This window comes from Larimichthys crocea, chromosome I (genome assembly GCF_000972845.2).
Source record: "Larimichthys crocea isolate SSNF chromosome I, L_crocea_2.0, whole genome shotgun sequence".
In the NCBI taxonomy this organism is placed as follows: domain Eukaryota; kingdom Metazoa; phylum Chordata; class Actinopteri; family Sciaenidae; genus Larimichthys; species Larimichthys crocea.
The window spans coordinates 100113-112818 of NC_040011.1; the positions used below are offsets into that span (position 1 = coordinate 100113).

At 43.1% G+C, this 12706-nt stretch overlaps 1 protein-coding gene across 6 annotated transcripts in view; it reads right to left on the reverse strand.

The window, feature by feature from the left end:
* LOC104918237 (mitogen-activated protein kinase kinase kinase kinase 4) overlaps positions 1-12706 on the reverse strand; it is a 50133-nt gene that overhangs the window by 13061 nt on the left and 24366 nt on the right. Inside the window, exons 13-21 of one of the 6 annotated variants that reach the window (XM_027277871.1) lie at positions 12366-12695; positions 10263-10418; positions 5921-6223; positions 4268-4377; positions 2586-2746; positions 2377-2474; positions 1483-1661; positions 1239-1356; positions 409-756 (exon numbers count right to left, since the gene is read on the reverse strand). In XM_027277871.1, the coding sequence (XP_027133672.1) occupies positions 409-756; positions 1239-1356; positions 1483-1661; positions 2377-2474; positions 2586-2746; positions 4268-4377; positions 5921-6223; positions 10263-10418; positions 12366-12695 (1803 nt within the window). The remainder of the gene's footprint in view (positions 1-408; positions 757-1238; positions 1357-1482; positions 1662-2376; positions 2475-2585; positions 2747-4267; positions 4378-5920; positions 6224-10262; positions 10419-12365; positions 12696-12706) is intronic. The other 5 variants (XM_027277875.1, XM_027277874.1, XM_027277877.1 and 2 more) reach the window with 5 other exon arrangements.

Consider the following 12706-nt stretch of genomic DNA (forward strand, 5'->3'; position numbering starts at 1 on the left):
GACTCGTTTGATGAAAATAGGCAATAAGGCATCAGATGAGATTTAGAGGCCGAGGGGGGAGGCTGCTTGTAAAAGCACAACTAGCCTCCGAGGACACTTAACTAACAGATCTTTGATCATAAATATAAAACTGACTGAGGAGCGGTGGGACCACATTATTGTAGTACTGTACCAAAGTACTTAAAAACATGTACAGTTAACTCTTTAAAAAACCTAAAACCTTTAAAAAAATCTAAGTCTAGTTTGTCTTTTAGCTGTTATTCCACATCTCTCTGCAGGAAGCTTACACCAATGGAGGAAAAAAAAAACATCAGTGCCAACAGTGACCAGCAGAGGGTGGGCTACCCAAACAAGGACAGAAAAATTAGAAGTGTAGATCACACAATGTTTGGGGCCTGGGGGACATACCTCTGTGAGGATGCCGAGCTTGTCCAGGGGACTCTGAGGGGACATGGAGGAGGGGCTGGCAAGGCTGGAGGAGGAAGGGGAGTTGGATGCAGTGGAGGAGGGAGAGGAATGATGGCTCTGCTGGATCAGATCTGGGAGGTGGTGGATGCGACCGGCAAAGCCGTTCCTGTCCGAGTGCTGTGTGGGGTGATGGTGGTGGTGGTGATGATGGTGGTGGGGACTGGGGGTGTGCTGGCCAAGGGCCGGGCCCGAGCCCGAGCCAGGACTTGGGGCGAAGCCCGCAAGCCGGACGGGGGTCTGGGCTTGGCCCGGGCCGGGGCTCGGACGCTTTCTGTTGTCACCTGCACTCTGGAAGTAGAAAGAGGGGTAGACGACTTTGGGTCTAGATGTGTTCCTGATGAGTTCAGGGGAGGGGAAGGTGTTAGCTAGAGCAAAGGGCAAACTACAGTGGCTAGTCTACAGACGCAAAGAAAACTCTTGTTAGTCAGGAATTATATGCTAAAACAATATGCTGAGTCATTCAGTGGTACTAAATACGCGTGGCTAAAGTTTCAACCTGAAGTCCTAAATGGATCTAAAATGTAACAAAACCTAATTAAATATCTAATGTTAGAATAAATCCCCATTGCTGAACTTCAACACTTTGTAACACTAAGCTGCTCTCCACCAGTTGCGACTTATACAAGAACAGAACATGCAAACAAAATGGAAAAACACACTTGGGAATGGGTATGAATGAACAAAATGCACAACAGAATAACTCAAAGTATGTGGTGAATGGCTGCTTTGTTTAGCTGATGTTTGCTGTTTTCTTTCCTTTCAGCCGGTACCTGTCGGACGATCAGCGTGCTGTCTTTGCAGGGTGTCGAGCCTGCGTCACTTTCGCCTTCATCGTGAACAATCATAGTCTTCACCGACTCTGTCTCTCCGTTACTCAGCCTGGAGGAGCTGCAGGAGAGACAAAAAAACTATTCAACACGAACACGTACCAGGTGAGCTAACAGGGCACTGCAGTTGTGTTAAAGAGGAATCCGACCTTGTGTACAAGATCAGAGGTCAAGGTTGTATACGTACACAGCTCTGGAGTCCTCCGGGCCAGAGGTCGACTCCTCGCCTGCCTCCTGGTCTACCTCTTCATCGTCATCTTCATCAGTGGTGTCCGACTCTTCGCTGGAGGATGAGTAATCTGTCACCTTATTTGGGGGGCGAACGTCATCAACAGCACGCAGCTCCTTGGCCAGAGCCGTCAGGTCCTAAAGGTCAGGAGGTGAAAGGTGAAAAACCTGAGTCAGAGGTCAGTTTATCTCACTCACTTTTCTCCCAGTGTTGGAACTTTGGCCACCCTTCATCTGAGACGTTAGCCAAGATCAGTCATATCATATTATCAGTTAAAAAAGTGAAAGAAGGTAAAGCAGGAAACAGAAAGCTGCTGGAGAGGAAGAGTGGTTATAGAGGAATGCCAGCTAATGAGAAGTCAACGCGAGAACAGCAAAGCCAGAAGATGAAGCTAGAAAAGAGATGACTGCCGGACAGCTGATGCTCTTCATTCAAGCTACTGTAGGTCAGGTTAGTGGATTAATTCTAATGAGAAAAGTATTAGAGCTGCAAAGATGAAAACTTACAATTATACTATGTCAATTCTTTATTGTGGTTAGAGAAGGCATGAGTTAAAATGGCCACCACCCAGGCAGAAGGACCAGTGGAGAGAAAGCAAGCAATAAGTGCAGGAAACCCCTCAGCCAGTGAGCGCAGTCCCAAGATAAAACAACCATTTATCACCACGTCACTCCTAAGAAGCCAGTTTACTATCATTCCCACACTCACGAGCCAAATGTCCCATCAGGTCACACTGAATCATCACACACATGTCATCATGTCATTATGACTACACACACACACGCTCTAGATCTAGATCCATCCCAGCTATCGCGCTACAGTACTGGCTAGTCAACTTGAGTCAGCTCTCACCGCTGGCCTGCTCGGTCTGACCAAGTCCCTCCTCTCCTCTGGTTTTTTCCCAGCATTCTCTGGCCGTTGGAGGGGTGAACCCTCTGATTTGGAAGAGGCTGAAGGAGGTGGAGGTGAAAAGGTCAGTGTTTGTTTACTAGAAAAAGCTATTTTAATGTGGTTATATTGTCCACCTCCTGCATGTTTGTTGAAAGTGTGTGTGGACTCACAGCGGGCCCTGAACCTTTCTCCAGAGCCGCAGTGAGAACCGGGCTGAGAGCTGGAGTTACTGGAACTGCTGGAGGAACTGGAGCCTCCGCTGCCGGTGTTACTGGTTGGTCTGGGAACCAGTTTCTCCACTCGCTCCCACAGCAGCCGAGGCTCCGCCGCACTGTAGAGCCAACAGACACCGAAGTCAAGGGAGTCAGAGATGAAGCCATTGTAGAGACTTTTAACTGGTAAGGTGGAGATTGACTGCACGGTGTGATTTGATGTGTTTCATATTATTGGATTAAACATATGAACAGCCAAAATAATATTCAATATGCCTTTTGTGGCTCAGAATATGCCTAAAATGGAGTAAATGTGTTTACGCTTTTAAATTCAGTAGGGCTTCTGCATAATCAATAATTTCAATAAATAAATCAGTTTTTTGTTTTGAGAAAAACAAACCATAAATAATACATACAAAGAGACATAAGGGGTAAACATCACACTCATTCACAGAGCTACTCTTAACTACAGTGGGAAAGACTACTTTCCTTACTCAAACCGAGGGTCTAAGGACAGAGGGTGTCACTCCCTGTACAAATTGTAAAGCCCTCCCAGGCAAAATGTGTTTTGTGAATCTGGGCTATACAAATAAAATTTGATTGATTGATTGACTATAAAATTAGAATTTGAGAATATCCTGTTTAACACAAAAAACAAGTCCACAGTGAGGAACAGAAATATGCTAAATAAATAATTGTACAGTAAGAACAGAGTGTGTGTTGTACAGCTGCAGGGTCTGAAGAAGGGAGAGAAATGACAGACTCTCATGAGAAGCTTGTGGTTTGGAAATAGAAAGATGTGAATGTGTGTGTGTCACAAAGTTAGACAGCTAGCTCTGTTACATAAACCCTCCCACACAACTCTATAGACAATGACTATAGCAGCACAGTGAAGACACTGAGTGTACGGACACCTGTGTGTGTGTGTGTGTGTTAGATCTCCAAACAAGTATGTTATTCCCAGTGTCTTTTAGAAATTCATTGTTTTTCCATGTCTTTTTAATTACATAGTTGAAAACAGCAGCCTGGTTTCACACTGCTTCACAGCACTTTGACTCCTGGAGGGTGCAAATGATTTTCTTTTACAAATTGACATTGTGGAGTTTTACTTCCTTAAGATATCATTTGTGTCAGAGTCCTGGACTGATTTAACTCCCACAAAGTGTTCTGCATGAACACACAGTAGCTACACTAATACTGTATATTGTCCTCTAAAGATATAATCAGTGGTGTCCCACAGGGCACTATTCTGGGCCCACTTCAACACCTATAAACTTATCTTCTCTCTGTAATTTGATGCTAATTTCATCTTATATTTAATGTCCATGTATTGCATGGAGATTTACTATTGACAAATTGAATAAGCTATTGCAAAAATTCAGATTTTCATTTCCTGACTATTTTTAATCTCCTACAGCTTATATTACCAAGATGAACCAAACCATGCAGATGTGTATCAGTTGGCATGACTTTACTTATTTATACATTTCCACATTACATCACATTATTTATATATTACATTAAACATTTCATATTGAGTTATTGAGTTTTAATAATCCCACACATAATCATTTATATTTATACACACATTAGATATGTTACAACACAATCATACAAATCAAAGGGTTATGTCAGTTTACCTGGCAGTGTTGCGTTGCACAGCATGGCTGCTGTGTGAGGCGTTGCCATGGTGATGAGGCGAGTCTCGCCTTGGCAACACCGGGGACCTTGATGTAGTTCTGACAGGAACCTTTTGTGATAAAGACAGTGACCAACTCACACATACACACTCTGTGTGTATGAATGTGCTTCATAGTGCTGCGAATACATGAAATACTCAAAAAACACAGCAGTCCATCACAAAACCTTCACTAAAGTCACTGCTGATATGAGCTGTGGATGTGCCTTCACCTGAAAGGAAACTATGTCACCTCCTGCAGACCAAGACTTTTTATCCAAGTCATGCACCATAAAACATGTTCTAGACAAATCCTCCACCAACTAAACTCATCTCCACCTGGCATTCCCACCGTAAAACAGAACCATCACAGTAGTGGTCACGTGTCACACAGTCAAACATTTTCCTGATTCAGATGTAAAAATCAGACAAGCCAATGCAGAAAATTTGGCAGCAGCCAAAGCTCAACAAAACAAGACAGCAGTGCAGAGTAGACCCGCAAGTCACAGCAGCCAACATTATTTAGAATAACATCAATAGACGTTATTTCACTTTGTTTACAAGTGTAAGTTAGGGACAATGAAAGGTCAATCTTTTCTTAGTGACATGCTTCTCCTGTATTTCAAGACTGACATGATTCTTGTGACATTTCTTTTTGTTTATCTGATGCTTTGATGAGCTGTATTGAAACTATGTTCTATAAAATCTCGACAGGGTAGTGGTGCGGTCTGCCAGCAGATCTGTTTAGAACAGACGGTTTCTTTTTTCCTGTCTGTGGACTGAATTTAGATCTATTTTACTTTTTTGGATTCAGACTCCCCAAATTTGTGGGTAGGACCACATAGCTCTCCTGTCTTTCCTATACTTAGCCGAAGCATTCGGCACGCCATACATTCAGGTGGGACAAACTGTTCTCTAAATGCAGAGCTCTCTCCAGCTTTGCTTATTTTTCTCTCTCTCTGCAGTTTTTTTATGTCCTTCTGTGGCTGCACAGTAAAAGGCTTAATCAGTTGGTGAGAAGAAAAAGCAGCATGAGACAGAAAGACAATTTTTTCAACTCCAACCTTAACTAATGTTTCACATTATCACAGCACCCACGGATGGGTTATAAAGAGGTCACAGACGGATTGTTGTGGCTCATAATAACAGTGAGCTACCTCTATTTATGTCAGTACTGATTCACATGTGATGCAAGCTTCCTCTTTTCATGATAGTTTGTGTATCGGGGGAATAAATCCAGAACAATATCTGATTTCCTCAGGAAGCCTTATGAGTCTGAACCTTGTTTTAGAGAAGACATTTTTAGCGGACAAGCCTCATTACAAAAACTTGTATTTTAATTGATTGTGGGTTTAATTAGATCATATATAATTCCCCTGCAAGTCTTTTTCTGCACTACAAGAAAATCCAATATAGAATGAATTATTGATAGCATAAAGAATCAGGCGGAGGGTGGGAAGCTATTAAAGTAATGAATTAAACAGCTCAGGATAATGACAGTTTGATTTCTTGGGTATCAGGACGATCGTCCCGTTTGGTCAGTAAGCAGAAAATTGTGTCAAGTCTAAAACTACTGCTGCCAGATAACACCAGGGCTCTTTTGTCCTGTCCTTACCCTGGGCGGGACCTCCTCTGAAGGGGTCACTTCATGGGGCGAGGGCCTAAGCTGGGGGTGGGGTTGTGGGTCAGTGCGTGCAGGCGTGGATGATGATGATGAGGAGGAGGATGATGATGATGACGATGAAGATGGAGGATGATGGTGTTGGTGGGGTTCCTGGCTGTTGCGAAGGTGAAGATTTTCAAAGCTAGGGGCGAGTGGCTCGCTTAAGGACCGTGACACAATGGGTGGGGCGGTAGCGGAGGAGTTTGACGAAGCCACACTGCCGCTGCTCTTTAAAGCAGCCAGATGGGAACGGACCTTACAGATGACAAAAATAGAACACATCGAGGGGAGGATGGGTCAATCTGCATGCAGTGCACTCAAACAAGGACAGGGGCTTCAGGGTATCTTTAGGAGTTTGTCAGATTGGAGCCATACAGGAGCCTAAAAGGGTTCCCTGAGGAACACCTTTGTAAAAGCTTCAGGAACATTAGTCCTTTTCAGACATGGACTAGATAGTACTGCTGTATTTATCCATCTCTGAATGTAAAGGTGGCTTCCAGCAGTGAGTTGAAAAGCTATAATATGAAGGAAGAAGAGCATTTTCTGTCTTTTCACAGGCTGCATCAGTGACGGATTTTAAAACTTATTTTGATACTGAAGCCTGAATGACCACTGCCTGCTCCTGCTCTCCCTAGTAAATACATTTTCTTTGCTCAGTTTCTTTCTTTATTTATTAGAGAATTATGCTGCCTGTTTAAAAACATCCAAATGTGCGCAAGCATAAAATAATAAAATATTAGGCTGGGCCTCTCATTTAGGTCCTATTTGCTGACATTCAGAAATATCAGCCCTGCATTTCACAGGGATGTAAATGTCAAGGTTATAATTAAGCCATATATTTATTAGAGAGCTAAAAAAAAGAACATTTGATCTTTTTCTGTGTATTTAACCTCATCTTAATGTTCTGATTGAATTCGAGACTTGTTCATGTTGAAACTGATTGAGAGTGGAAATGTTACAGAATAGCTCAACACCAGAACAGCTGATTTAACTTAATGGCTTTACCTAAACTACAGAGGAAGGACTTGTCAGTTACTTGGAGGGAAAACCTGAAGACAGGTTGGCCTCAGTGGAACATAGTTGAAAAGTATGGCTTCATATCAAAACAAAGCTCCTAAAGAACCCAGTTTCTTAAAGAGTGGATCAAAGGAGGGAAGAAATCCTCAGAAAATAAAAGTACATACATGTTGTACTTTGTTGCAGAGGCTGCACCTTTTCAGGGAGCAGAAAGGAGGCCAGAAGAAGAAGGAAAGGGGCAAAGTGAAATCTGATGTGAAAGCTGTTATTCCCATATTAGATGAGTTATTTTGGAGGGAAAAGGTGCAGCCGGTGCAACAAAAATGTCATATCATACATGTCGTACTTTTGATTTCTCAGAGTGACACAGGCAGAACAAAAGACTGTAACAATAACAAAAAGCACAGGCAGTGAATGTGGAGATGAAGCTGAGAGGATCCAGAGACAAATATGGGTGGGACTCTCAGAATAACTGATTACAACATGGCAGTGGTAAAAAACACTACATGTAATTTCAAGACAATGTAAAAGTCCTGCATTCATATTCAGATGATCTAAGACATTTTGCAGACAATCTGTTCTGCTTTGAATTCAGTCTCCGGTCCAGTTTAATTGACAACATCACTAAGTCAAACTGGACAATGTGAGACAATCTGAGTCTCCTCAATTTTCAGCCTCATCCCCGGTACCAAGCATGGAGACAAACTGTATTTATGGGGCATGAACACAGGCCGGCATGCAAACTGAACCACATACAGCTCATACACAATGCACACATTCATGGTTTGGGGCAGAGAGCTTCTGATTTTGACACTGGACTGTGGGGCCACATCCGATCTTGCTGTATTCAGACCAAACCAGGTGCTGCAGTGAATCGCTGCAGGATTGTGAGAGTGGAGGGGGCTGAGTTTATTTTTTGCTGAATATAATCACTGTGAAACATGAGGAAAAAAAACTTATTTCACAGTTTTACCAGCTTTCTTGATATCAGTGCTCCTCATTCTCATTCACTGTCTGTGTGGTTTGACCACAGCTGTCTCTCACCTTCAAACTATCGGACACAAACCAAAGGAAACTTCTTTGTGTCACAATTTTGCAGCATAAATTGTGAGCTGACTGTGAAGGAAAATGCATTCCCTCCTCAAAACAATGCAAAAACCTGTTTTAAGACTGGATTTGGTCTGAAACCAGACTTAGTTTCTTTAAACTTAAGCACAACCTTCCCCTAACCTTAAGAGTAGTTTTAGTTGTTTAATTGTAACCAGACTTCACGGCTTATTTTGTGGGTCCAGCAGCACCATGAGATCAGGTTTCACCTCCAGTTTTAGCAAATACGACAGAATGCAGCTTCTTGCCACTGCAGTTCTGCATTTTTTTAAATTTAATTTGCTCTAATCAGACCTCAGAATGAACTCATCCAAGTTTGATTCAGTACACGAAGAATTTGCATGTTACGATGCTAAAACACAACGCTGCAACTGAGCCTAATGACCTGCAGCTAATGAGACAAAACTGATGAATCCACTTTTAACGTAATGATCAATAACAGCAGCGAATTACATCGTTACATCATCACCCCCTCTTCCCCCAAAAATCAGACTTGAATTCAGTAACTGCGATTAATCATGCATAGTGGATTGAAGCCTTCGCTCTGAAGATGACTAATACTGTCTGAGTCACCCTGCTGCAAATCTGGGTGCCCATGAATTATGGATGTGTTTAATCACCAGCACACAATACAGAGATACAGTATGTGCAGCAGAGAAGTACAAACCCCCAACAACAGCACCATGTTCACACAAACACACAGATACACAGTCAAGAAGTGACTCTGAAGAAAAATACTTCAACGAGTGGGTGGACAACCTGTCAATCAAAGAGTTAATCATGGGAGAAGAGTATATAATCAGGGTTGTGATCATTTCATTTTCATTACCACAAAAAGTTTCATAAAAAGGGAGACTTCTTTGAGATGAAAAAGAAACTTTGACAAAGAACCGCTGGCTCCTCTGTGTGAAAATCAACATTCTGTCATGAGCTCAGAAATTTGCACTTTAAAACTGGTGAATTGAAACAGAACTGATGACAACCCTGAAGCTAAAAAAGAGTGTAGAGAAGTTCAACAACAGCAGAGAGTTGGATCCATGATCTGGATGAAACAACCTGAAAGAGCTGAGCTAAATTCAGGCAGGAGGAAATGACAGAGAAGCAGCACAACTAGTGACATCCAACTAAGACATCTCACGTGTTCACAAAAATACCAGTTCACTCACACAGCAAAGACTCACGTGTTTTTAAGCCACCTGAAAAAGAGATGATGAGAACAAAGCTAAAACACACAGGCAACATCTGGAGTCAGTGGAGAAGGGAGAAAGTGTTACATGAAGCTAAAAACAAGGCCGATTTTGAATGTTTTCAATATACTTTACAATTTGAATGACAGCACCATGAATCCATTCACTTTTCATAAGGTCAGTCCAGCCTGGAAATGAGCCTCCACACGGGCAGCATCAGGCTGCCAGAATCCTCTAAACAAAATCAAATTTGGCCTATGCACATAGGAAAAATGGCACATTTACAACTGAAAGCTTTGTGTTGATTAAGTTGATTGCTGCAGTGTGTTTCAAGAGAGCGTCTCCATCAAGAAAACTGCAGTTTCCACTCCAGCCAGGTGTAATTATAACTGTTAGCTCTACTCCAACAATCCAAATGACTCAGATCACAGCCCATGATGCGGGCACATTAAAGCTGTGCATCTACTAGTTCACTTATGTCTGTATCCTCTTATACCAACTAACCAACCGATCTGTCTTTAATATAAGCAAGTATGTCAGCATTTCCTGTAGCACACAATACAACCTGCCACTTTTAATTTGAAGCCACAACAGGAAGTATGAAATAAGTCTTTGTAGTTCCATCTGTATGGAAAGCTGTTTGTCAGATCAAAGTATGAACAGGACGGCAGTCTTCATGTGACATACAAGCATGTCATATGACTCAATGTGTGTTTACTTTTTGGTTTGAGGAGCTTTTGAGTCACGAGTCTCACAATCTGTTCACTTTGTTGTCGACAGACGTGGAGTGGAGGGGGGCATACGATGATGTGCTAAACCAGCCTTAGCGCATCCATCTGCCCATTAAACTATGACACAGCGAAGAGAAATAACACTGGACTGTAACTAGAGACCGACCCCACACCAACTCAAAATGTTGCCTGTGTACAACTGCTGTGAAAGTAGAGAAGATAGGGGGATGGGTTTGAAGACATCATGCTTACCTGTGGTTCCACAGGCCGGTGCATGGCGGGCGCCTCAGACGCCGAGTTCCCATTGGGGTAGGAAGACTCGGAGCGTGGTGGTACCGGAGGCTGCTGTGGTTTGGTCTGAGCTGCCTGAGGAGAACCCTGGATGTTCTTTCGGTATCGCTCATCAGCCTAAAAAGGACATACGTGCAGCAGCATTAGCAGTGGTTTGAGAGTGCAGGTCAACGTGTGTGAGGACATAAAGAGGAGAGTAAGTGGACAGAAGCTATTAGGTGCTACAGTTTGTTAGCTTCCCCCTGCAGAGCAGAGACGATTTGTACTAGCAGCACATCAGAAAGTCATCTGCTGATACAGGCACACCAGCAGGAGCAACAAAGCACTTCCTCAAGGGCAGTAGTGTTATTGTTGCCACAGTATTCCCACATCCCTGCTAGTAGGACAGCGGCACCGCGACCGGCGAAGAGTGTCATGCATTTTTCATGTGGAGGGAAAACATTCACGGTGAAACTGGAAAGGTTAGGACACACACAAGGTCCAGGACACGGATTCACAGGAAAAATTGAAGAGAGTGTTTCTTTAGTCTGAAATCTTAAGAATTCTAGGTAAACCCAAATTGAGATATTAAGTATCTTAATTTTAAAATGACTGCTCCTTAACAGAACTTTCACTGAGCTACTCTACAAATAAAAAAAATGTGTGTCAATAGTTCATTCCTGTTGACCAAAGTGTGTTCAATCAATTTCAGCGACCTGACAACTTAATATGCAAAGCTGTAGAATCAATCAGATTCACAAGGGGTGAATGTGTATCGCTATAATTAATATTAATATAACATTGTAATCACCAAGTTCACCGCTGAGATTTGGAAACATCGCAAAACACTATTTGTAGTAGGCAGTTACAACCAAGCAGTAACCTCTGTGGCTTTGAATTGAAGCCAAAGCAGAAATACCAAAAACTGCAGTTCCTCAAACGTCCACTTGAGGCTGGCTACAGAACAAGTCAGTCTCTATAAGTAAAAATATATTTTAATCATTTTTATACAACTCACCTGTTCAGATTATATTAAGAGTTAAAGTAATGCAGAATTAACAGTCTGGCTGCTTTGACTGACAGGTGGGTGCCATTGCAGGTGGCTTGTTTAAGCATCCAGGCGCCATTCAGCCCACCTCAGGTCATACAATGTCCATATTTATACTGTCTATGGTTCCAACTGTCAGCTGGGGTGATAATTTCACTGTTATTTTTGTTTTATCTTACAAATAACTTTGTCTAATCTTAAAGTTTTTTTGGAATGTTGCCACAACCCAAGAGTTCAGCAGTGAAATTGGCGATTACAGTGTTATTATTACAGACAGGAATGATGTCCCAAGTTGTTCTAAACCACAGCTATCCTTTCAGTAAGTAAAAGATGCTGACTTCAGCTGAAGCAGCCAACTGAATGTCACAAACACCCACTGTTCACTGTCATCCACGTTTATCCCCCAACATGGCTGCCAGAGTGTGTTTGGATCACCTGAAAGAGTTCAACTATTGGAAAAGAAATCCTGCAAACATCTAAATGTCCTGGCAGTTCTTACGTTGCTCTACTGTGTTAACCCACCCAGTCCAGCTGTTTTTCCTCCCCCGGCAAGTGCTAAATGGCAACAGCAGGAAGCCAAAAAGAGAGAGATAGGAGTTACACTGAGAGCTAATGAGGTGGCTAATTATTACAGTAACTCCATTGATATGGCGGTAAGGACAACAGTGAGGCCAATTAGAGGAGCAGTAGTGTCCTCTCTGAGGAGAAGGAGCTGTTCAGGCGTCCACAGTGGTTCAGACAGGAGGAAAAAAACTAGATAGTGTTTTCTAATCCAGGAAGGATGACTGCTGTGTTTGGGAGGAGATCAGAGACTTTGCATCGTGGACCGGTTTATTGATTAGATTCACAAGTTTAGAAAGAGACATTCAGAAATTCTAGTCACTCAGCTCAACTACAAAGCGTCCACACATCCCACACCAGCAGCTAGCCATCACCATGTACACATCGCACACCTGAAGCAGTGGGAGTGAGTACACACAAGCAAAGGAAGCGCTCTACAGGAGTCAGTGCGACGGCAACGAGCTGCGAGGGATCACCTCTCTGACTGGCTCAGAGTCAGGGGCAGGGCCTTGGAGGTCAGCGACAGGTTGCTTGGGTTCTGTAGTTTTTTCCAGACTGCGATTTTGAGTCTTATCAAGGTCGGTGCTCTGCGGTTGTTTGGCTGTATCCGGTTCAGGGCTCTGTGGGGGATTTATCCTGTCCTGCTCGGGGTTCTGTGGGGGTTTGATGCTCTGTTGCTGGGCTGTTTTGTTACTATCCAGGTTCTGGTTTTGCTGGAGGGACAGCAGGTACGCCTGCTCTTGCTGCAGCTGTCTCTGGAGCTTCTGGGCTTGGCGCTGCTCCTCAAGCTCCCGCCATTTATACTCCTGAGTGCAGG